Below are 26,438 nucleotides of genomic sequence, written 5' to 3'. Positions count from 1 at the left end.
AATGTCATGTATGTTGTGTATGTCATAAATGTCTATATGAATTGAAAATGGGGGACCCTGATGGAAACAAGACATACGTCTTTCTCAGGTCTGCATCCCCTTAACAATTGTATGTATTGAGCCGTACTGTATTGTACCCAATCTGCAATCTGTTAAATAAAGTTTTCATTCATTCATTCATTCAGAGAGAGAGAGAGAGAGAGAGAGAGAGAGAGAGAGAGAGAGAGAGAGAGAGAGAGAGAGAGAGAGAGAGAGAGAGAGAGAGAGAGAGAGAGAGAGAGAGAGAGAGAGAGAGAGAGAGAGAGAGAGAGAGAGAGAGGATCTACTGGATCTCTCTCTCTGGTAAACAAGAACACCCTGAAGACTCTGGCAGGAGCACTCATTCAGGGGTACTACGACTATGCTTGCACCTCATGGTACCAAAGCACCTCAAAGGCGCTAAAAACAAAATTACAAACATCTCAAAACAAACTGGTCAGACTACTGCTTGACCTTACTCCTAGAACCCACCTCACCCCTGCCCACTTTGACAACCTAGGATGGCTTAGAGTAGACGACAGAGTACAACAACTTGCAATGGGCCTGGTCTACAAGATACACTACACGACCAAGGTACCCATGTACATGTCAAAATACTTCCCAAAGGTCAGTGAATACCACGATCACAACACCAGAGGGAGCTCCACAAATCATGTAAACCCAGATTCGGCTCAAATAAGGGACTAAACACGTTTCGCAATTATGCCACATCAATGTGGAACGCCCTACCCAAAGCTGTAAAGGAATGTGGATCACTACCCACTTTCAAAACCTCTCTCAAGGGACACCTACGGGAGACTGCAATTCAACACTGGCCCCTGTAAATATCCTAACCCAACCCCCTCCAATGTACAGTCATTTACCTAGTATGGTTTTGTCAATAGTTCAATGTACAATTGTGTTTGTTTGTACAGTGTCTCCTCCCCCCCCCCCCTCAATGTACAGTGTTACTTGTTTATACAGTGTGCCCCCGGCCCCCCCCCCCCCCCCCCCCCCCCCCCAACCACCTCCAATGTAAATTACCCAGTATGGTTGTCAATATCCCAATGTACCCAACCCCCCCCCCACACAACCTCCTCCAATGTACAGTTTCTACGTCAAATGTATATACTCCCTTTTCTTGACTCCTTCTGTATCACAAACAGTACTGTATTTGCAAATCTGGTATGTCATAAATGTATAGATGTAGCAGTACTGACTATCTGTATGTCATGTATGTCATATATGTCTATATGAATTGAAAATGGGGGGACCCTGATGGAAACAAGACAAACGTCCTTTCTCAGGTCTGCATCCCCTTAACAATTGTATGTATTGAGCCGTACTGTATTGTACCCATTCTGCAATCTGTTAAATAAAGTTTTCATTCATTCATTCATTCAGAGAGAGAGAGAGAGAGAGAGAGAGAGAGAGAGAGAGAGAGAGAGAGAGAGAGAGAGCGAGAGAGAGAGAGAGAGAGAGAGAGAGAGAGAGAGAGAGAGAGAGAGAGAGAGAGAGAGAGAGAGAGAGAGAGAGAGAGAGAGAGATGTCAACCAATCGTGTACAACTTTGATTAGAGCGGGCGCGCTCTGATCCGGCGAATCACACGCTTTCTTATTACGACGTCATCAATCGCCTGGGCACATCCGGTGGGAAACGTTTCGCCACGAGTTAAGCGGTGTGTCCATCTTGACCAGCAAGAGTCTGTGCAGAACCCAACAAAGTGAGTGTCTATTCTTTCTTTGGTGTATTTAGCTTCACATGTCATGTATATATTAATAGTAATACCCGTCACCTAGGTAACGTCCCTGTGTTAACCAACGGCAGCTTGCTAGTTCCCCGTTATGATGAGCTACCATTAGCTAGCTGCTAACTAGTAGATGATGCTAAGGGACGGTTATTGTGTGTATTTTAGGACCCGCTGGTACTAACTGTTTATATTATGCCATATGACCGTTCTAGTTGCCATATGTTCATATCTGGAATGGTTGGTCTACTTTCCTCTGGAGCGTTGGTGATCTCGAGCTCTTTGCTAAGCTAACGGCTAGCGTCCGGTTGGAGCTTTACAAAACAACAGTAAATTCAACCCGTTTTTCTCTCAGATCGATAGTTCTCTGGGCTGTTTTTATTCTGCAGAGGATTATAAACTAAAACCATTTGGCTATTTCCAAACTGTAGAGTTAATCTTTTAACACAATGTATTGAGCCAGCAGGCTGATTGGGTGTATTAGTGTTACTAATAAAAAATGTTTACTGTAATAATTTGACTCTAATTAGACAACATTAATGCTACCTTCGATGGAGGCGGCCATTTTGAATCTTTGCGGTATTTCGTTTCCTGTTTCGGATTTTAAAGTGAACTGAGCAACAGCTAGTGTTAACCAGACTCGGGGGCTGTAGTGTATACAGAGTTAGGAAGCTGTTCACTCGAATAACGGCGGCAACCCGCCTGGAGGCACTTAATCTATTGTGGTTTATACTTCTAATAAGTGATGGAGTGCATTACATATTGCATGTACAATTCAGGGGTTCCATTAAATTGATATTTGAGCCAAAACATGAACACAAGACCTAGTATTGCCTTATGTGTATTTCCCCCCAAAATAAGTTCACTATTATTAACTCATTGGACGCCACCGCTTAAGTGCGCCAGACGGTGGTAGAGCGCCACCGCTTTAATCAATGGGAGGAGTGGGAGATTTGCGAGTGCTTAAAATATGCTTGCAGTCAACATGTACAAAACGAATTGTTTTTTCATCAGTACATTTCCGTTTTTTTACCATTTTGAATATTACGAGTATAGTTTTGGTGATTTCTAGTAATTCCAGAGAAAGACGCGATCTTAGCCCCCTTACCCAACGGAAAACATACACACACAGATACAGCGTCGATCGGGTAGAAATACATATCAGATCAACGATCAAATTTATATTTAATGTTCTTACCTTGTATCTGATGTCCTGCAAAAAGATTAATCCAATTCCTGATCGCCATTCCAAATATTGATCACGTTTATTGATCCAACGTTATATATCCAAAACGCATAATCCACGCTGCTCAGAGTGTCCCCAGTCAATGTGTTATAGCGATACTGCATGCCCGAGAAGGAAAACCTGGACCGGATTTTTTTTGATGCACAGCCCAGCCAGAGGGATTCCAATGATGTGCAATACCATCCGGGAGACGATAGGCAGCGGAAATTTGCCCCTTTGCGAGCTCAGACCCATTCCCAACGATAACAGGTTGGATGCAGGGCTGTATGCTAAGCTTTTTCACTAGGGGCACAGGTGCCCCTAAATGAGAAATGTAGGGGCACAGAATATTTTTTTAGGGTCAATTTTTTTCATAACAATTTTACCATTATAGTGCAAAAAAATATGTTCCTCCTGCCTCATTACTGTGGTCCTTTTATTTAACATTTAAGTGCTTTTGTTGTCAGGTTTGTATCTTTTATAATGAACCAACTGAGAAAGTGTGTAAATCACTAATGGAACAAAAACAACAAACTGTGTGTGTGTGCGCGCTTGTAGTGCTCCTTGAATGAGATCATCACAACACACACAATTGCATTAATCAGGAGGACAAGAAACTGCATACCTTTGTTTCATAATAAAGTGCTTTAAAAATAAAATGAATTATTATTATTGTAAATTAATAACCCCATGAAAGGTTTATTATTTTTATGGGTAATTACCTGCCTCATATTTGTGATGTTACTGGTTTCAGGGTGTGCCTAAAGTGATCAATGTGTTGGGCCGTTTATAGAGATATATGCCAATTCATGTTTATGTATATCCGGGACTTTTTTTATAAGAATTGAGAGGCCTACTACGGCATTTGTATATGTGACCTTTATTTTGAAAACCGTGTTGCGAAGCAACTTTGGTTAAGTTTGCGCTTTTGACAGTGAAATGTTCTGTTCAACTTAGCTCGAAGGAAAGACTCTTATCAAAAAGGTTTAGTTGACCCGTATGAGGCTCTTACGGTAGGACTTTGATTGTTTATAGAAAAGGAATGTAATACTATGCAAAACGAGAAATAAACAGTGATTTTACCAGCAGTAAGTTGCAAGCCACTTTCATACGGGGAACCGTGACAATTATTAGTATGATCTTATTGGCATATTGTCTCATTATTAGATAGATACATAGGTTGATACTTGGGAAATTTAAGTAGACAGTATTTAAGTATTGAAAAACGTCCTAAGAGTGGGCTACTCACCTAATGCATGGCTGACATTAAGAATTTTCCGTGTCCCTGTCAATCATCACTGCCAGATCCGACTTAACTTCATCGGCTATGGTCTCTTATCATCTCTCCACATCGGACGTGGTTGTCATAAGATGGACTGATATCCGCTCCGAGCAAAATTAGCGGCTTAAACTTATTGAAAGGAAGTTCTTCTTTGGCGATGGAATAGGCCACATTCATTTTCGTTTTGATTGTTCGCTAGGAATTATGGGATTTGGTGTTGGATGTATGCAGACGGGGACATGGTATTTAATCGCACGATAGACTACAACTACCAAGTAGAATAGCGTGGCCCAGATTCACTTCACACACGCAAATAACAGGCTGTCAGACGGGGGCTACGCAGTAAATTCATTCATCGCCAACAGATTTTTTTCATAGCACCGCGACATTATGTTGCACTGTACAGCCCTGGTTGTAGGCTAATGTTTTAAAAAAAAATTATCCAATTTGTCTGGATTAATTTAGGAGTGAAATGCGAATGAAGGGTTGAAATCACTACTCGCAAGGTTGCCCCCAAATATTATTTTCCACTCGCACGCGCCATTTAAAGGGGCAATTTGCGATAACCTCGTTGCACTGTACAGCCCTGGGATGGATGGAAATTAATGGATATCGCTAATAAAAGAAATAACGATTAAAACCTGACTATACTCTGGTCTGTCGCTCAAGCGATGGCGAGTTAACCCGACTATCATCGGGTCTGGCGTCCAATGAGTTAAGAAAATATATTTGTATTGAAATTTGACATAATTCCCAAGTTTAAAGGTGATAACTGATTCAGTTTTAAGATTTTTTTCCCTGCTTTGATTTTAGGCCAACTGCAAGCAACCACCCGCCAGCAGCATGTCAGACTCTGAGACTCAGTTAATGGAGACGTCTGAGAACGGTAACGAGGGAGGAGAGGAGGAGCAGAACGGAGGAGCTCAGCTGGAGCTGGAGGAGGCTCCGCTGGAGGAGGAGACTCCGCTGGAGGAGGAGACTCCGCTGGAGGAGGAGGCAGCAGCCGCTTCAGAGGAGGTGCCCACGAATGGGAGCGCTGTGGCTGTGGGGGACGGTGGCAAGATCAACGCCAGCAAGGATCAGGATGATGCAGGGTGAGTTCTAGGGCTGGACGGTATGGTCTAAAATTTATATCAGTATTTTTTGGCTATGTCACGATACACGATGTACATCACGATATTTTGACATTTCCTCTAAAGCCCGTAAAAATGCTTGAAACCCTTTGAAGCAGGGTTAGAAATTAACATTTTTTTTCAAGGGCTTTTTTTGCCCCCCTTAATTGCTTTTCGGGGGCTTTTTTTTGTATTTCGGGGGCACAACATTTTTATAATGAAAATTAACATAAAGATTATAAAACATTGTTGACACTTTTTTTACAGTCTTCGTCCCTATGTTTGATAACGTAATGTTAATGTCTCCATATATAGGGCTCTACCTACGCTAACCTTTTTCCCAAGGAGCACATGTGCTCCTAAATAAAATGTTAATAAATAAAATCTAAATACAAATTTAGGAGCACACAGAAATTTAGGAGCACAGTGACAATTGTTCAAGTAACACACACACGATGTGTGACATCATGGCTTGGTTTCATGTTTTGAGGTACCTTCAATTATCTGTAAATAATACATACTCTATCTAAATAGATTAAATATTATTGTCCCTGAGTGAGGGCAAGTTGTGTTGTTGTCTTGATATAATAACCGGTTGCCTCTGGATCAACGAATGTCTAATATTGAATAATATTATTAGATATTTTATTTTTAACATCCCTAATTCCAACAGTCAAGAAGCTTGTTTCAAATTGATGAAAAACCCCACACATGCAACGTTTGTGAGTATAGGCTCTGGCCAGATCGATCAATGAAATACGTTGCGCGCTCAGCGCTGTGGAATGAAGGAAATGCGCATCGGGATCGGATTTGGATGTTATTCTTTTGGAGTTGTGTTACAAATGGAATGGTCTTTCCCCGCCGAACACAAGTTACTTAACGTTACACAGAACACAGGTCGCGCTATGCAGATGCTTAGCTTGCTAACGTTAAGATAGCAGTGTAATGCTTGATGAGAGCAGAGCGCTCTCTCTGTGTTCGCAGGAATCGCAGCACCTCTCAAGTGCCTGTAACACGCAGCGGGCCCCGCCTCCCTCCTCCTTGGAACAAGCATTCCACCCAAAAACTGAATTTCAGTCCAGTTTCAATCTGAACTATTAACAGCGGAGCTGTTTTGTAATCTTCACAATCACTCGTCTGTCTCGCACACTGCAAGTAAATGATTTTTCCGGTTTGCACACACACATATTATTAGGGGCAATACGAGGGAAATGCTCGCACTGTAGAGCATATATAATTATATATATAATTAGTAAACTGTCGGGGGCTTTTTTTGCCCCCCTTAACTGATGTTCGAGGGCATTTGGTCAATTTTCAAGGGCATTTTGCCCCAAGCCCCCGTTAATTTCGAACCCTGCTTTGAAGCCTACAGTCACGCCAACATGACGATTAAAATAGTCCCTGCAACATATGTCTGCATTAAACCATGAAGATGCTTTCAAAAATAATTTAATTAAACATTTCTAAAAATCTAAGACATACTAATACAGATTTTTATTAACATCTAAGACAATTTATATAAATACTCTTGGGTGCCTAAGACTTTTGCACAGTACTGTTTTCTATCCACTTTAACCAAAAATACACACACTACTGTGAGAAAATAATAATCTTGTAACCAAGGAATGGTCCGCCTATACTTAGTAATATATAGTAATATAAAATCATGGGAGACTTGATAGCTTAGACCAGGGGTGCCCAACCTTTTTTTAACCAAGATCTACTTTTTTATTTACCACCTAGCCCGAGAGCTACCAGCCAAAATTGTATATTGTAAGCCGTCATTTGAGGCTTTATAAAAGCAGCATAATGAACACAAATCTGTCAGTGCCGAGTCCGACCTCATCTTAAATAACAAACAGCATTGCTTGTCGTAGTTAACAAGGAAGAGGAAGAGTTGATTTAGCAATTTTTTTAATTTTTTTTTTAATAATCAAATTTTATTAACCAAGATCTACTTGAAATCAGCCCGTGATCTACCTGTCGATCGCGATCGACTGGTTGGGCACCACTGGCTTAGACTTATGATTTTTATTATCAGCAATGTTATAACATCCTACTGGTAAACAAAACACTGTAAATGTGTGTCATATATATATATATATAGTTACTTTTTAATTGCATGAAACATTATGAAGTATTCTCTTATGCCGCTTTTCCACGGTCTGCATGGTGCCCTACTACCTACTCGACTCGGTAGTACTCATAGATTAGATAGATAAAGACGTAGTGTAGCTGGGGCGCCGTGACGTCATCGTCAACGCGACACACGGATTTCGACGCTAGCTAACAAGCTACTGTATGAATTCAGTGCCTTATTAGCTCATTTGCGCTAGCCGCAATGCTAACGGTTAGAACGCAAGGCTACTACCAGTTCATCCACCTCGGCACCTCCATATTCCATTGCCGTTTCTGAATAAAACACGTATGGCTAACGTTTAAACTTGCGAAGCTCTGTCCACTTCTCTCACGCTGTCGTATCCCCGTTCCCTGTTTCCTTGAGTAGAGTCCTCCAAACAAACCTGTAGCACCGCCTCTCTGGGTGTGTGTATGGGCGTGTACATGACGTAGGTTAGGGGCGAGTCTGTATTTTTTTGCTTTGAGAGGGAGAGACGAGACGAGAGTAGAGCGCTGCGCCAAAGTAAGTAATCTCAACCGCGGCGGCTTATAAACTGATGTGAGGGATTGTGAGGAACATCACGATGTCCACGATACGTTTAAAAAGTATCGTTTATGAACTGTACCCGATATTTATATAATATCCTCATATCGCCCATCCCTAATAGACGGTAACGGTATATATCACGGTATATTCATTTATCTTAAAATGTCTATATAAATTCTTCTGAAGGGGTAAAACACTGGTATGGCAGCTATTACTGTACTCTTGTATTACTAGGGCATATTTCACATAGTACAGAGGTATTTTAAGAACATTTATTGTGCAAAACTGCAATAGAAAAATGCAAAACCTTTTCTCAAGTTACTTCCATCTCTGAAAAACTGAAAATAAAAACTACAGCAGGACAGGAGGTTTCTTTCCCTCAAACAACTCAGACACAATACAACTCCAACATAACTTAACTTTAGTGTACATGTTTGACAACGTAGAGAGAGAGCGAGAGAGCGTGATGTAATGGGTTTGAGGTTTGAGCTTCCTAAGATGCCGTAGGTGGTGATGTCACACCAGGATTGTCAACACACAGGGTTGGAAACGGGAGCAGCCTGATGGATAAAGCGATATAAAGAAACTAATAGCCAAATAAATGTGAAGTTATCTTTGAACCTCTGTTGTCAAGCCTTGTCAATATAACCCCCCCCCCCCTTCCTCACTAATGGAACTGTGCCGCAGTCACGTTAGAACGTTAGCTTAGCGGCTAATGTTAGCCACGTTGCTGTGCTAAAGCAAGTCTCCTCTCAGCCTCCTTAGCCAAATTGAAATGACAACTATTATGGCAAGGTCCGTGAACAAGTGGAGAAAAACTCAGTACAATTAAACACTATGCAACGACCACTGCAAACGTCGAGTGAATCTTCAAGTAACGTTAACGTCATTGCTACTGCTGTGACTAGCTGCTCTATACCGGTCACAAGGTATAGTCAAAATCCATACCGTAGCGCAAATTTATACCAGGGTTGGAAATAAATAAAAAAAATCCAGGGCTTTTTTTGCCCCCTTTAATTGATATTTTATTTATTTTTTTGTATTTCGGGGGCACAGAATTTGTTTGATGAAAATTAACATAAAGATTATAAAACATTGTCAACTATTTTTTTACAGTCTTCGTCCCTATGTTTGATAATGTTATGTTAATGTATCCATATATAGGGCTGTACGCTAACCTTTTTCCCAAGGAGCACATGTGCTCCTAAATAAAATTTACATAAATCAAATCTAAATAGAAATTTAGGAGCACACAAAGAAATTTAGGAGCACAGTAAAAAAAATTCAAGTAACAGAGTTTATTAACAAACTATTTATTACATGCATATTATACTGTGCGTGTGCATACTAAGGGATAAACATCTGTGCAAATAGCACATACCACCAAAATCACAAATTGGCCCATGCCTACTAGACGCAAAGGATATCGTTTGTCGAGCTGCTTTTGTATGTTGTAGTCTTGTCACGATACCAACATTTAGATTTTTATACAGATGGGAAAGGCAATGGAATATTATTTCTTATTATCATTATTATACCAGCCATATTGAGTATTTCCTGCAGCAGCTTGACCAGTCACTAAGCAGGATGTGTGTTTGTACTGTAAGATGTTTGACCAGTCACTAAGCAGGATGTGTTTGTACAGGAAGATGTTTGTAGGCGGGCTGAGCTGGGACACCAGTAAGAAAGACCTGAAGGATTACTTCTCTAAATTTGGTGAAGTGACAGACTGTACTATCAAGATGGACACCAACACGGGCCGCTCTCGAGGCTTCGGCTTTGTTCTGTTTAAAGAGTCGCCAAGCGTCGACAAGGTAGGACAACCTGTACATTTTGTATATACACAAACCACCACCAGTGTTTCCCACAGGATTTTGTGAGACTGTTTTTTTTTTTTTAACAACTACTACCACTGCCAATACTAGTGATTAGGGATATTGATTTTTTGAACCCGATACCGAAAACGTTCTGCTCCTCAAGGTCGCTAACCGATTATATATATATTTATTGTATTATAATTTCTTTTTATGTATATTCCTGTAGTTTTGACCTAACCAGATTTATCATGACATGAGCGTTACTACTATGAACAAAACGAAGCCAAGAGAACAGTTTTGACTCTTCAAATAAAGTGACTATATTTATTTTTCCAAATAAATATAATTTTAGTCGATCACAAAATTCACAATCCGTCAATGTCATTAACAATGCGTTTCCCTGAACAATGAGTGAACTAAAAACCAACAGGTATTGTGCTTTGTCAGCAGATAAAACATTTGATGCTATAGGAGAGGAGACTGTTGTGGTCTTGGTCCATGAAACAACTATTACTTGGCATTTATAGGACAGCACGCCTCAAAAAGAATTAAATAAACCAAACAAATCATCTGTCAAACGTCTTTAATTTTGCAAACGCCTCGTCAAACTGCAAGTGTGTTGGTAAAAGACTACCGTACTTTTCACACTATAAGCCGCACCTGACTATAAGCCGCAGCAGCGAAATTGAATGATGTGTACATATATAAGCCGCACTGGACTATAAGCCGCATGTGTTTTAATGTTTAATTACCATATGTAAGGAGTGGAGCCTGCGGCTTAATTTGACTCAACACGGGAAACCTCACCCGACACGGAAAGGATTGACAGATTGATTGCTCTTTCTCGATTCTGTGGGTGGTGGTGCATGGCCGTTCTTATATTGAGCTTTAAGTTCCCACCTCTACAGAGAATGACTCCACCTCTACAGAGAATGACTCCCATTGGGACACAATACTGTCTGACAAATAACAAGAATTAACTTACAAGTTGTATTAAGTAAATAAGGGAACAGATAAATAACATTTCAATGCAGTAAAAAAAGCAATATTTCGATTTTCGGGTTTTGTCCACATATAAGCCGCACCGTTATATAAGCCGCAGGGTCGAGAAATGGGGGGAAAAGCCGCGGCTTATAGTCCGAAAAGTACGGTACATGCCGCCGGCTCCTTTTGCAGCTGGCTTTGGATTAGCTTAGCCTTTAGCTGCTCGGCGTCGTATTTTAATACACCCTCGTAGCGGTGGTGATGTTTCAGGTGATGTTTTATGTTATAGCTTGTTGCCCCTTTCCCTCCTCGTGGAACTTCTGCATTTGTTACAAATAGCAAGCGAACTGTTTTCCTCTGAAACTTTGAAAAAGTCCGACGACGCCATCTTTGTTTACCATCTGCTTCTGAAACTTACGTGGCTACGTCACAGCCAGGCATGAGAAAGGGTGTGCTGGATTTGTGAAAAACTCCCTCTTCCTAAACCACACGCTATCAGTCGTACCACAGTACTGGGAAAACGGGAGCAGCCTACAGTAAAAACAAACGCCCTTCATCCAAATCCACCCACACTGGATTTCTTTTAACAATTTTTTTTTATAATCGAACATTCTAGAACATTTGTGGTCCACAGTATGATGTCATAACCGAACATTCTAGAACATTTGTGATGGCACCGTATGATGTCATAACCAAACATTCTAGAACATTTGCGTATCTATATTAGTGTTGTCAAAAATATCGAAAAATCGATACATATCGATTCTGAATATTTAAAACGGTTTCAATACTCATTTCCCGAAATATCGATATTTAATTATTAAAACTTTTTTTTTTTCTATAAGGAAGTTGCATTGTTCATTTCAATACCTGTAATAGTACAGTAGTTCACACACACACACTCATGTGCATTCAGTTAAGTCGGAATATGACTGTAATACAAACAGTTCAGTTTGTCAGGTACATGCAACACAGATTACAGTGTTTACATCTGTCTGCTTGAGAAAATACCATGTTCTGCAATAAAAATGATTGAAGTGAGATGAACAGTTATTTTTAAATGTGTGATCTAAAGATAAACAAATGGTTTTAAAATTGTTATATTTATCTTCTCTTATAGTACTAGAGAGAAGCTGAGGAGAATCAATGAGCAACAAAAGCGAAATTTATTTACATTTTAAGATTGAACCTTTTTCCCTGTGGTATCGAAAATGGTATCGAATATCGATACTTTTCAAGGTATTGTATCGAAGTTCGAAATTCCAGTATCGTGACAACACTACTATATATAGTCAACAATTCTCTCAGAGCAGCAGTGTGCATCTTGAAACAGGACTGAACAGATGGACTAAACAACATAGACTGAAGCCTGCATTTCTCAACCAAGGTGCCAAGCCTACCGTTTTGCTGTGGAAAGAGCTGGCAAGTTGATCACACGTTGGAGCGTCCTGCCGTGTTACCACCAATCGGCAAGCGCGTATTAGGTTTTTACCTCCTGAATGTCAGCCATTGATCAGAGCTCACAACACGGCTAATACGTTAGCTCCCGCCGGAGACCGGAGTGGATTACCGTCGCTCCTCAGGGGGAACGAGGCATAATGATTTTACTGCAACGAAATGTTATAATAAAAGCCCTTTGTTCTATACACTTGTCTGATTGAAAACTTTATTAACAGACCGCAGAATGGGTACAACTCGGCACGCTCTGAGCAAAGAAAGGAACTGAGATATGAATTGAGTAACGCTTGCCTTGCTATGGTCCGGTAAATACGCTGATGTTATTGAACGTGTAACTATATAACGTTAATGCCACAAAACTAATGCCTTTGTAATCATAAGTAGTAACGTTATAATAATAAGAAGAAGAAGGGGTTAGGGGGGGTAACCGGCGGGCACGCCGCTACCACCCCTGCCCGCGACAGAGTGAACGGCGCATAGCCAGAGGGGAGACTTCGAATTAGTGTTTCACTTTTAATAACGAATGCGTGCTTGCCGAATCCCAAACAATATTCATGCTGCACATCGTCTAAAGATAGACATTTAGACTAGAGGCGCCTAGGCTATATGCTATAAAGAGTAGACTACAAATTGTTTTTGTTTTTTTTGTGTGCGTGCGGTAATAACCGTAGCGGTAGGAAATATTTTGCAAATTTGTGCGGTAAGGAAAACATCAATACCGCGGCAGCTCTACTTGTAGTAGTGACGTGAATATTTAGGAAAATAGCTTTAGGACCACTTCTGTAAAGAAAGACTTCGCTGTGGAAGAGAAATAAACCATTTGGATATCTTTGTTTTACACTGGAGCGGTTGTGGACATTATTTTTCATAATCAACGAACGTACTACTCGCAAGTAAGCAACTTTAACCAGTAGAGTGGAACGTCGGCCCTCATACCAGGCATGCATAAGAACAGATAATGAAATCTACTGTAATCTACTGTACTTTTTAATTTTCCCCACAGTGCAATCGTTTTGAAACTAATTTCAGATCTAATTGTTCCTACATGTTAACAATAGGGAAGAGAAACTAACTGCGTTTAAACATTTGTCAAACGTTACCTTTTGTGGCTTATTATCCCGAATAATAACAGTTATTGAAATAATTCATACAGAACTGTGAACCTTGAACCCCATATAATCTTCCAGGAAGTGTAGTTCGGAAAATTTCCAACGCTGATCGACAGCTATGCAAGGCCTCTACAAAATGGCCCCAAAAAGACTACAATTCCCAAGACTAGACTTCACCAAATCGAAAAGTTAAAATCTATCTAATGGCACTTTTAACCTATTGCTAAACTAAGTTATTGATGATAATATACATTCTACATGCTTTTGTGACATGTTAGTGATGTTAATACTTGAAAACGTTTGATATTAAAATCGCAAATTGTATGCAACACTCTGAAAAATATTGATTTATGACCAGATGCCATTTTGGGACCGGTCCCGTCGGGTGGAACAGGTTAATAAACAAACAGAAACTGTAGCATGTGCATCTTTTAGATAAATTAAGCTATGAAAATTAGGATGCCTCTAAATACAACAATTAATTAAAGGTGACATGCATTATAAATGTCATTTTTCAGTCTCATTGTATTATAGTAATAAGAGTTAGTATCAATGTGTTTTTGTGTCTAAATACCATATTGGCGGATTGCTCTGATTCAGCTCAGACCATTTCCTGCTAGATTTAATTAGGTCATCCTGATTTGAGGCATGTCGTGACGTCACCCGGGCCTGGGTAAGTGGACAGTGATAAATAATAATGCAGGACCTGTTGCAGAGGTGATGCGATTGGCTCTGTGGTTGGAGCTAATGCCCGCCCACAATCTACCGAGACTAAACAGCGAGTGGAAACCACTTCCTCATACTGGGAGGCAGAGTGAAACCCGACACCTCTGCATGCACTCTGAGAGAGATAGAGAGGGGGAGAGAGAGATTGAGAAGGGGGGCCTTATCAATAACGGCCTGTCTTTTTCCACTGCAACAGCCCCATGTCTGCTGGACGCACACAAGGAAGTGAATCCTCTCTCTCTCTCAGCTCTCTCTCTCTCCCACCCCCCCCCCCCCCCTCTCTCTCTCTTGTCTACCAGTCGCCGACTGTGTGGGCTGACTGTCACTCAAAGTGCTTATGGGCGGAGCCAGGCCATAACAGCCTGAAATCCCGAGGCTGAAAAATTATGGTTTTGAGTACTTGATTAGAAATATAAAACAATGCATTTTTTTGAAAACCTTACAGATGTCTTCAATAGACTCACAGGAATTGTGTAAAGTTGCCCAAATAGTGCAAAGAATAATTTGCTTCACTTAAAAAGTATATATACATATATATATATATTTTTAGACTCATGAAAATCGAATGTCGAGACTGGCACGACTATTTGAAAATTCGAACTCATCCCAAGTATTTATGTGTAGGTTCTAGAAGTAAAGGAACACAGGCTGGATGGCCGACAGATCGATCCTAAGAGAGCCATGGCCATGACGAAAGAACCGGAAAGCGGAAGAAAGAAGATCTTTGTAGGAGGTTTGACCCCAGAGGCCTCAGAGGAAATCATCAAGGAATACTTTGGAGCCTTCGGAGAGGTACGTGGTCCAACTTATTCCTACACACAGAGCTTGGTATCCAAATCTAATACTTTTGTGTAGGGATGCCCCGATCGATCGGCCAGCGATCGGTATCGGCCGATATTCAGTATAAATATGAGATCGGTGAATTCCGATAATGCTTTATTTTCGCCGATCATGAAAACAGATAGAAAAACATGATCCAATTCTTAGCTGAGTTCTCACTCGCTGACTTCTCTCTCAGGCACACATAGCTGCAGCGCACTGCCCCTGCCCCTCCCAGACCCGTGTCAACAGAGGCTCCTATTGCCTCCGGCAATAGTCTGCTCTAGTCTAGTGCAGGGGTTCCCAAACTTTTCAGGCCGGGGCCCAGAAAATAAGGCGTCAGAGAGCCGCGGCCCAATGCACATCGTCTGGCTTTTTTTTTTTTTTTTTTGCCAGGCGACCGATTTTTTAAGCCAAATATCACTTCAATCCTATTAAGTTAGTTCAAGTTAGTTATTCATTTATATGTGCTATTTATGAGAGGGCTAACTTGTTGCAAAATAATAATGATAATAATAATAGCCTCATTAAAATACTATTGTTGCTTCGGTTGTTTTCAGCGTTTTATGTGCATAATCTGTTATTTAGTTTGAAATGTTCGTTGAAATAAGTAGATTTTTCGTTTTTGTTTATTTATTAAGTTAATATAAAACCATATAGTCACATTTTAGAATACAATAGAATAGAATTTTAGAATACAACTAGAAACACTGTCCTGGCCTGCTTCTAAGTTCAGTGGCCTGACAAAAAAAATTTAAATAAAAAAATAAAAAAAACATTTTTTTTATTTTTTTTTAAATCATCTCGCGGCCCACCCGTGGCTGCTCGCGGCCCACCTTTGGGTCGCGACCCCGACTTTGGGAACCACTGGTCTAGTGCATGGGACCTCTGTGAGCTAATGTTAGCTACCTAGCTAACGTTACTGTTTAAACAAAATGACCCAGTCAACTATTCACTATTAGTTTAATACATGCGGCATTGTCTAACGGTATCTAGCCGGCTAGCTACTGATAGCTCCTGATATCAACAAATGCTCCAGCAATAGTCTGGTGCATGATACCTCCGTTAGCTAGGTAGCTCACGTTAGCTCACTGTTTATATGAAATGTCCCAGTAAACTAAATAGTTCACTGAGGCGTTGTCTAACTGTATCTAGCTGGCTAGCCACTGATAGCTCCTGATATCAACAAATGCTCCAGCAATAGTCTAGTAGTGCATGATACTTCCGTTAGCTAGGTAGCTCACGTTAGCTCACTGTTTACACGAAATGACCAAGTAAACTAAAGAGCTCACTGTTTACACGAAATGACCAAGTAAACTAAATAGTTCACTAAGGTGTTGTCTTAACGTTATCTAGCCGGCTAGCAGTAGCTACAGATGGCTCCTGATATCAATGTCTTATAACATTGATTCAATGCGTATTCGAGCCCCTGGCTTGCATCGCAGTCACGAAAGGGGCTAGCTGAGGGCATGCTGAATGTGATTTGACCAAAGCAGAGTATACACAGACAGTGGAGCTGTTTGCAGATAGTGAGCATTTTGACTTGTTGCGTGGTGGCTAGGGATGGGTACCTTTCATATTTGAACCGGTACCTGTGAATCGATACCGGTACCCAACGGTACCTTTTTTCGGTAATTTAGTCTCAAGAAATGTAATTTACCTACCTCGGTCGTAAAAAAAGAAAATCCAAACTTCAAATAACTACAATTTCGACAGTTTTCGGCTTGTCATTGCTCCGACTGCTTTGTTGTTGAATCAAGTCAAATCCTAGGTAAGCATATATTGTGCGTGTGAACGTTGACATGAAAAGAAAAAAGTAAAAAAAAAAAAAAAAAAAATCGGTTTCTCACTTGATTCGATACTCGGTAGTACCGACGTGTTTCGGTTCGGTGCCTCAAAAGTACCGAATTCGGTACCCATCCCTAGTGGTGGCGATGTCTCGCAGATAATACAACTACAAGTATAATTATATATATGTATATATATATATTTTATTTTTATAAAAAAAGAAAAAGTATATACATTTTTAATTATTTTTATAAAACGATCGGTATCGGCCGATATGGCTCATAGACGATCGGTGATCGGTATCGGTGGCAAAAAACGTGATCGAGGCATCCCTACTTTTATGGTATTGATTGAATTGCTTCAATACTCCATTCTAAGATGGATGCAGGGACAGAACATAACGGATTATAGCCGACTAACGTTGATGTAAAAATGGCGACAACGTGTTGTGATGCAAAGTAACAAAGTACATGGATGTACCAGTCAGCTGACAGACCAGTAGCTTCAGCAACACACAGGCAAGTATTGCTCGCATATGCCCCTAGAAATGTGTGTGCGAACCGGAAAAATCAATTACTTGCACGGTGTGCGAGTGAAGATTACAGCCTCAGTCATGCTTTTTTTTCTCCGCTGATAAATCGTTAAGACTACAAGTCCCACATTGCACTCACTGTCCAATCACAGTAGAGTGACGTACTGGAGGTGTACAGTATTTCAATAGGCAACCCTGAAAGGATTATTTTTCTAGAAGAGCAACACTAGCCAAAACATAGGCATTGTATGCATAAAAGGGGCTAAAGTTAAGTGACTGTTACTTTTGTAGCAGTAGTTTGATTTGATAGTTTATTTGATAGGGACAGCACATGTTAATGAACATCAAGTACAAAATGCAAAATGTAACATGCAGGGTTGTAGCAAGAGCTAATTTACACCAGGAGACAGCAAAACTCTTTCAATAAATAAATAGCCTGCTTAGGGTAAAAGCATTGTGACAATCAATGGTAAAAACAAGAAACAAGTTACATAAACTAAATCAGATTAAAAATGATCACAGTTCTGGTTTGCCTTAACACTTTCCGTGCCGGAGCTCGGTGCCCCGGAACCTCCTTCAATGTTAGCATTAAAAATGCCTAATTATTAAATTATGGCTATGTGTCTAATCTGCCCGTCGCTTATCAATGACTCGTTTTCCAGTCAACATTGTCGAAGCGGATTGTTCATCTGTTCATTTTCGTTTTATAGCATTTTGAAAAGCCCTCGTTTTCAGGGAAAATATAAAGATTCCATGATAAAAGACATTTACTGGAATATTCTAGAATACACAAACGTTGTAATTTTTCGGCCTATTTATGAATCGTTTTCAAATAAACGCTAGATTATCGATAGTATATGTGTACGTATGCACGCTATAGAGGCGATCTGAAAAATCGATTCTCTTATTTCCTCATCAGCGATCGCGCACACACAGACGCATCACACATAGGGCAAACGCTGAGATCTCAGCGAATACAACTCTGATTATCCCAAGACTGGTAAAATAGATTCCTTACCTCAGATCAGATGTTCTCCAAAAATATCATTCCAATTCCTGATCGCCATTCCAAATATCGATCACGCTTATTGATTGAGTATTGGCTGCTGTAAATATATATTCCAGGCTGATTCGCGTCCCGCGATGACTTCCATGTTGATGAGACTTCTTGCCAGCACAAGGAACCAGCTGGCTCCGCCCCTACATATCTACAGATCCCAGGTCAGTCTAAGCGACTGACCTGCAGTTACACAGGGATAGACGGTAGGGGGCGCTTTTTTCCATTCTGAGCTCCTGTAGGGGCTGCTGTACCAACGGGAGACTCTGTTGATGAAATATGATTTCAGATCGCTAATAAAGCGATATTTGTCGTCATCGGCACTCAGTGGGGGGGCTAATAAAACGATATATGTTGTCCGTGGCACTGAAAGTGTTAAGATGCAGTTTAAGATGGGTCTTGAACATGGAGTATGTGGGGCACTCTCTAATCACAACTGGTAGGCTATTCCAGTTGTTGCCACCTTTAACAGAGAACACAGTTTTAGCAAAGGTAGTATACTGAAAAGGCACCTTACAGTCTCCTCTACTGATGGCCCTGGTGGTAATGCCAGTGTCTCCTTTTTGTTTAATGTCACTGCCTTTTTTATTAGGCCTAGTTGTTGGCTACAACTTTGCCACAGTAGGCATTAATCACTTAATAGTTCAAATGTCTGTGTCCCATTCCCGTTTGCACATGCAGATACACACACGCACACAAGTGACTTTGGTGGTATGTGCTATTGCACAGATGTGTGTCCCGTCCCCGTTTGCACATGCACGCACAGTACAAATATACATTTATTTAAAAAAATAAATAATAAACTGTTACTTGAAATATTTTCACTGTGCTCCTAAATATTTGTGTGTGCTCCTAAATTTCTTTGTGTGCTCCTAAATTTTTTCATTTAGGAGCACATGTGCTCCTTGGGAAAAAGGTTAGCGTAGAGCCCTGCAGTAGCAAATGTACAAAACACTGCTGCCATGTAGGGCTGCGCGATTAATCGTAAAAAGACCGCAATCTCGATTCATAGACCTATGCGATCTTATTTCTAAATGACGGCGATTCTGATGTATTTGCATTTGCGTCCAAATGTAGATCAATTGCATTAAAAACACTCTTCTATTAATTCTCTCTTCACACAGCACTCACTGCCGCTGCCCTCCCCACAATGCCCCTCCCCCCAAGGCTACTCAGCTGAGTAAACAGCTGAGCTCACACAACACGGCACGTGTTGAACGAGCAAGACATTTTCAAGCTAAAAGAAATTAGCGACACTGAAGAAAATCCCGGTGGTGAGGGAGAGCGATGTATCCACTACTGTGCTTATACCGAAAAAAGGAGCACATTCCAGTGTATGGAACTTTTTCGGGTTTAATTAAACCAAACGATGATGTACAAGGAGGGGTCATACAATGCTTTGGCACCATCGCAGCAACGCAAGGTAACACGACCAACCTCTACAACCACCTCAAACGTCACCATAAAGTCGAATATGATTTAGCAATGAAGGACAACCACATCACAAAATCCCAGCCGTCAGACCACACAAGCCTCAATAACGCAAATGTTATACAGTGCATCGTCATATCCATCAAGTCAATCAACACCGTTCAAAATGAGGGGTTTAAGAAAATGATCAAGACGATAGACAAGTGCTACTTGATACTTTTCAAATGTTGCATTGTCTGCTCTGTACACCCAGTGTCGAACGACAGTCGAGACAGAACTGCGTGATGATGTGATGAGGTTTTATTGGTGTGGGTGACCTGGCACTGCCACACTATTGAAATCTATACTATTTTTATTATTTATTCCGCTGATTTTTGTCCGCTAACTCCTCCCAGAGCATTCGCACCACATACACGTGAAAGGTATCAAAACGACCGGCTTGCTCCAACTCGAGTTGCTATTACTTTTCGGAATGTTTTACCACACCGTTTGATCGACTTTAAACAGGAACATTTCGGTCCATAGGGAATGAATGGCCAATTTTGGACGTAGATATAAAAACAACACATCAAAACAATGACACGGCTGTGCCCTCGCTCACAAAAGAAGAATAAATGGAATTGGACATTTCTATCAACTTATGACCATTTGTTTGAAAGTTATGGTCCACATAGACACGAATGGGTTCCTCACTCGAGCAAAAAACAGATTTTTTTAGCGTTTCCCCTAGAGCTGCCGCGATTACCGCATTACCGCGGTATCGCTGTTACATCACGGCCACCGCAGAGTAGGCTGAATACCGCGTCACCGCTGTTTTTTTATAATAATAATAATAAATTACCCTCCTCTCGTTGGGCTTGCGGCTCTGCAGATATACCCTACTCCTCTGTCGAGGTTCCAAGCGACCCTATTGGGTACCAGAAAAGTCACGTGAAACATTGCAGACCACTGATTGGTCAGAAGAGAGACGCGGCACACGTTGTAGCGTCATGCAGTGTGTTACCACCAATCGGCAAGCGCGTATTAGTTTTTTACGTCCTGAATGTCAGCTCATCACAACACGGCTAATAACGTTAGCTTTAACTCTCCGCCGGAGTGGACTACCATCGCTCGTCAGGAGTACTAAACGAGACATAATGATTTTACTGTCTGCAACGAATGTTATAATAAAAGCCCTTCGTTCTATACACTTGTCTGATTGAAAACTTTATTAACAGACCGCAGAATGGGACAACTCAGCACGCTCTGAGCAAAGAAAGGAACTGAGATATGAATAGAGTATTGCTTGGCTTGCTATGGTCCGGTAAATACGCTGATGTTATTGAACGTATAACTATATAATGTCAATGCCACAAAACGAATGCCTTTATTATAAAGTAGTAACTTTATAGTAATAATAATAAGAAAGGGTCGGGGGGGTTAGGGGTAACCACCCCTGCCCGCGACACCGAGTGAACTGCGCACGACCAGAGGGGAAACTTCGAATCAGTGTTTCACTTTCAATAACTAATGCATGCTTGCCGAATCCCAAACAATATTCATGCTGCAAAGTCATCCTCTAAAGATAGACATTTAGACTAGAGGCAGGCTATATGCTATAAAGAGTAGACTACTACTAAAAAAAAAATGCTTCAAACTTTTTTTTTAAATTTTTTGTGTGCGTGCGGTAATAACCGCGGCGGTAGGAAATATTTAGCAAATTTGTGCGGTAAGGAAATAATCAATACCGCGGCAGCTCTAGTTTCCCCCCTTGTTTCCCGATCGCCACCCAGCCCACAATTGTCGACGGAATTACACAATATCGCACAGAACCCTTCATTCGGGTCCTCAAGCGCTCATATTAAAGTGATTAAGCATCATCTCTTATCGTTTTCTTTTAATCATCGTGAGACTGAAGGATGCGTCAGCCCTCATTGAAATACATTGGCACCAGAGTGCATGTCATTGCATCAGTTTAATTAGGGGTAAGCAGGTGTGCATGACTCAGAGGGAGCGGTCAATCAACTCTACTGCTGACCTGGCAATGACCTCCGTTTGTCATAGAGACTTGCGGGTTGTGGCATTGTACTCAGTAGGGATGTTCTCTTCATTGGTCTATATTGACCACTCCCCCGATCCTTAGGCCACACCCCCTTTGTGTATCTCTTGAACCGTTTGTCGTAGAGACTTGCGGGTTGTGGCATTGTACTCAGTAGGGATATCCTCTTTCATTGGTCTATGTTGACCATGCCCATCGTTTGGCTCCTCCCCCTTTGTCTATCTTTTTTAACAGTTTGTCGTAGACTTGCGGGTTGTGTCATTGCACTCAGTAGGGATATCCTCTTTCATTGGTCTATGTTGACCACTCCCCCGATCCTTAGGCTGCGCCTCCTTTTTGTATCTTTTGAACCGTTTGTCATAGAGACTCGCGAGAGACTCTCCCATTGGCTGGCGGTGCACAGGCGTCACCCACACTTTCACAATTTCCCCTGTGCGGAATTGTCTAGTTTGTATTATTATTTATTCTAAAGCTGTAACTGAACATTCTATTTCATGTTAAAACCATAATTGAACATTCTAAAGCCTTAAGCGAACATCCTATTTCACTCTGAACATTCTAAAGCCATAACCCAACATTCATTACTGATGAAGCAATCACACCTACGTTTATTCATACATTTTACATTCTAGTTTTTTTATGTTCAGCAGCATTTAAGTGAATCACTTTGAAGTGTTCTAAAATAAGAGAGGAAAAGGGACTTATTTTGTATTACAAGAGACTTAAGTTTAAGTCGAGCACTTTTTATAAGTTAAGATATAAGTTATGTTAAGTCAAGCACATTGATATGTTATGTTGTCCATTTAAGAAAGTGCAATAAATGTTTTTATAAAATTAAAATAAATAAAAGAATCATGAGAGAATCGTGTTCTCAATTCTTAGGGAGGAAAATCGTGATTCACATTTGAGCAAGAATCGCCCAGCCCTACTGCCATGTCACTTCTCTTCTGTTCTCCCAGCTGTTAATGGACTGTTCTGCTACCATGCCATTCAGAGGTGTAACGGTTACTTTAAGTCTGGGTTTCCGTTGGAAGAAATTGGTGCCGGGTCCACTGTGTCCTGGAAGATTTCAATATCCTGGACTAATGGGAGGAATTCAGTTCTGCCCTCATGTCTCATCACATGCTCTCTGCAAATATTCAGCTGTCAACTGTCTTGGTTTTCATATGTAACGATGACAAAGTTGATGTTTTAATCATTTGATTCAACAACTGTCTTCTAGATGGAGAGCATTGAGCTTCCTATTGACCCCAAGTTTAAGAAGAGGAGGGGCTTCATCTTCATCACATACAAAGAGGAGACCAGCGTCAAGAAGTGTCTGGAGAAGAAGTTCCACACCATCTTTGGCAGCAAGGTATTTATATACATATATACTAAGGCTGTCACCATTCGTTGACCATGGCGATGTAATCAACAATGAAATTTCGTCAATTTGCATATTCATGATCGACACATCGTATTGTTACTTGTATGCCTTTTTGCGGTTGAAATGGCAGTCAGATGTTATGCGTTATTCACTGTCAAAGATATTATACTATTATATTATATATTACTGCTAGGGGTGTAACGGTACGTGTATTCGTCCCGTGAATTTACGGTACAGCGTCACGGTGCGGTACGTGCAGCCATACGAAGAATACGCCTCACAGCGCGCACACACCAGTTGCGCATGCAGGCAGTCGCCGATTACGTGTCAGTGTGAGAACAGCGCACGGCACACCGAGTCTGACTTCAGAGCAGGCGAAAGTGCACGGAGGAAGGCACATTTATATTGGAACAGCTGCAGGGTCATTACAATTTTACAGTTTTCTTTCGTTTTCTTGTTCGCCCAATAATGTCAACCAAATGAAACCAATTTCGCGTCGCCAACAAACACACTATTCTCCCCCGCCGGACTCTCGGACACAGCTGATTAAAAAAAAAAAAAAAAGTACATACTGAGCTCCCCTCCAGTTGAACTGCTACTGTGTTTAAATCCAAATAATCCTCTGCCATTGTTGTAACATGTCATCTGTTCTCTAGTATTCAGTCTCGTGAAGTTAAATTCTCTCTAGAAGTGAAACTGAAACTTAGCAAGGATAAGTTGTTAAAGGGACAGTAGGCAATTCATTTATTCAGTGGATGCCTGAACACAGAAGGACACCACTATCACTGACTACCACGTCAAGCCTATAGAAAATTATTCTATTTAATTATAATAATTATCATAAATATATAATAATAATTATAAATTATTATAAATACAAAAGAATTTAAAAAATACAATAAATTCAATTATAAATATATATTTTTCTGTTGTACCGAAATCGTACAGAACCGTGACCCCAATACCGAGGTACATACCGAACCATGGCTTCTGTGTACCGTTACACCCCTAATTACTGCACATGGCTACTTTTTGATCAATTAATACAAGCAGTCAGATAAATTAACTATTTTGGGACTTTCTATTTTATTTAGAAAGTTCTTAAATCAGAATGTCCCACCCAATACTTAGCTGTTAAAAACGTATCAGAGACTCGCTACCCCCCATCCAAATTCTAAACAACAGATCGGCATCGGCTTTTCATAATATGTATGAATTATCTCTTGCAATAATATCCACGGGACACTGAGCTGCTTCGCAGAATAATGTGGTGTGTGTGTATGTGTGTGTGTGCGCTGAGACGCAGCGTCGAGACGAAACTTGTGTCGAGTCTGCTTCTATGTATGCTTCTTCAGCGCGAGAGGGGGTGTTTCTCACTGTCTGTCGTTGATAATATAATCTGAAGAGGTCCTGCATTATTATTATTATTATCATTCTCGAGAATACACGGGACCCGACGGAACGTTAATTTATGTATTAAAAGTAGTCTAACATGCTTTTCATCAACATAACTGGCAGAGACAGAGTGCGTGTGTGTACGAGTTCATTCAAGCGCGCATCACGGTGATGACAGCTCTCTAGAGTAGAAAGGTGCGCTCACAGGGGCGTAGCTGGAGATTATGGGCCCCATGAAAGAATCAATTTGTGGGCCCCCAATCTATTAAAAAAATGTGGGGCCCCCAATCTATAAAAAAAATTGGGGCATTTGCTGGGCCCTTGGAATCATCCTAACCCCCCCCCCCCCCAGCTACTCCCCTGCACACACACACACACACACACACTCTCTCTCTCTCTCTCTCAAACAGAGAAATCAAAAGAAATCAGTACATTACCTTGTATTACTATTGTAATCCAAAAGTGATATATAGGGTTGTTCATTGTACAATACAATTGATACAGTTGATGTTTCTTGTTGATTATTATTCTCTATGTGTATATGAGCATTTTTTCAATACCCAACTATGTAGTGGCCGCTTGTCGCTAGGCTAGGCCTCCTGCTGGGTCCATTCACTGGAATAACAAAGGAGTGACTGGGCCTTTGCTCCAGGTGTGAAATGGTTCTAGTGACAATGATCACATTGAAATTCTGGGAGTGTAGTTCTCTCATCAGATAGCTGAATGAACTTGGATCAAGTTCAAGTCCTATCCTGAAAAATAGTTAGGATTTTACCAGAATGTTTGATAGGACATTGATTGAAAACTATTGTCTCAAATTTGACAATTGATGGCTTATTTTGAAGGTATGAATCTGTAATTTTACATTATGTAAAAAAAAAAAAAAAAAATCTGAGAAGGTGGAGCTAGAAACTTTAGACCTCAGGGGGTTAAGGTTAGGGTTAAGGTTAGGCATTGTTTCAGAGTTGGTTAAGGTTAGAATGCAGTTTATTTCCGCACTGCAGCTCTCTCGCGCTGCCGCGGTCACATGGGCGTAGTGGCCAATCAGAGAAACGCGGAACACAAGTTGGTTGCCTAAAATATTCACGCGGCCTGGTGAGGTCTATGAGGCCGTGGCATCGAGACCCCACCAGACGGTCACTGGTGACACCACCCCCCACATCGCCAGCATATTGGACGGGGCCTAAACCAGGTGAAGGCCCTTCCCCCGTTGGCACGCCGCTCCGAATCGCTCCCAAGGAGGCGTCCCCCCCCCCCCCCCCACAATGTCGTGGGGCCAGCCGGCGCACCGGGGAGACAACCCTCCAAGGAGGTTGATCCCTCAACCCAGGCCGACAGGTCCCAAGAGTAGAACTCGACCTGCTCCCGGAGCACTGCGGACTAGACAGGCGCCTAAGGGGCTTACTGTAAGAACAGTATCCCAGCGGAAAGGGTGTTCCGGTATGCTGTGCACCATGTCACAATCTCCACGAACCCCGACCCCGCCAATTTATTAATCCCGCGTGGGTCGAAGTTCAGAGAAAGAGGCTGACACAATTGGCAGACGTCCTGAAATATGCGGAGGCATACTCTCGGGCAGCCGGGGACCTCAACGTGAGTAAACAATTGAAAAAGGTTCATGTAACACATTTGACCACGACTCTCTAAGGAGGAGGCTCTGAAAAACTGAGGAGGCTCCCTCACTGAGAGGGAGGTTCTGAAACTCGAAGGAGGCTCTGACCCAATATACACTACTGGTAGGGAGCAGAGTAGAAGATAATTGTCTACTGCAATGCATCACCTATCCTTTACAATGACAGCGGTCTGTAGCACAGGCCCTGTAACTCACAGACATGTCTCTAGGCCAGCAAGAAAAAGCGCCTGTGACGT

The 26,438-nt window shown here is 41.3% G+C and overlaps 1 protein-coding gene across 2 annotated transcripts in view; it reads left to right on the top strand.

Annotated features, from left to right (window-relative positions):
- Positions 1 to 1,605: 1,605 nt before the first annotated feature.
- LOC311233234 (heterogeneous nuclear ribonucleoprotein A/B-like) overlaps positions 1,606 to 26,438 on the top strand; it is a 41,911-nt gene continuing 17,078 nt past the window's right edge. For both annotated transcript variants that reach the window (XM_084320168.1, XM_084320167.1), the window contains exons 1-5: positions 1,606 to 1,741; positions 5,086 to 5,366; positions 9,695 to 9,863; positions 14,768 to 14,935; positions 23,031 to 23,162. In XM_084320168.1, the coding sequence (XP_084176294.1) occupies positions 5,116 to 5,366; positions 9,695 to 9,863; positions 14,768 to 14,935; positions 23,031 to 23,162 (720 nt within the window). In that variant the 5' untranslated portion in view covers positions 1,606 to 1,741; positions 5,086 to 5,115. The remainder of the gene's footprint in view (positions 1,742 to 5,085; positions 5,367 to 9,694; positions 9,864 to 14,767; positions 14,936 to 23,030; positions 23,163 to 26,438) is intronic.

The sequence above is a fragment of the Notolepis coatsorum genome, assembly GCF_963971535.1.
Source record: "Notolepis coatsorum genome assembly, chromosome: 8".
Lineage (NCBI taxonomy): Eukaryota > Metazoa > Chordata > Actinopteri > Aulopiformes > Paralepididae > Notolepis > Notolepis coatsorum.
Note: the sequence above shows the minus strand (reverse complement) of the source record. Positions and strands in the feature narration are given on the sequence as shown.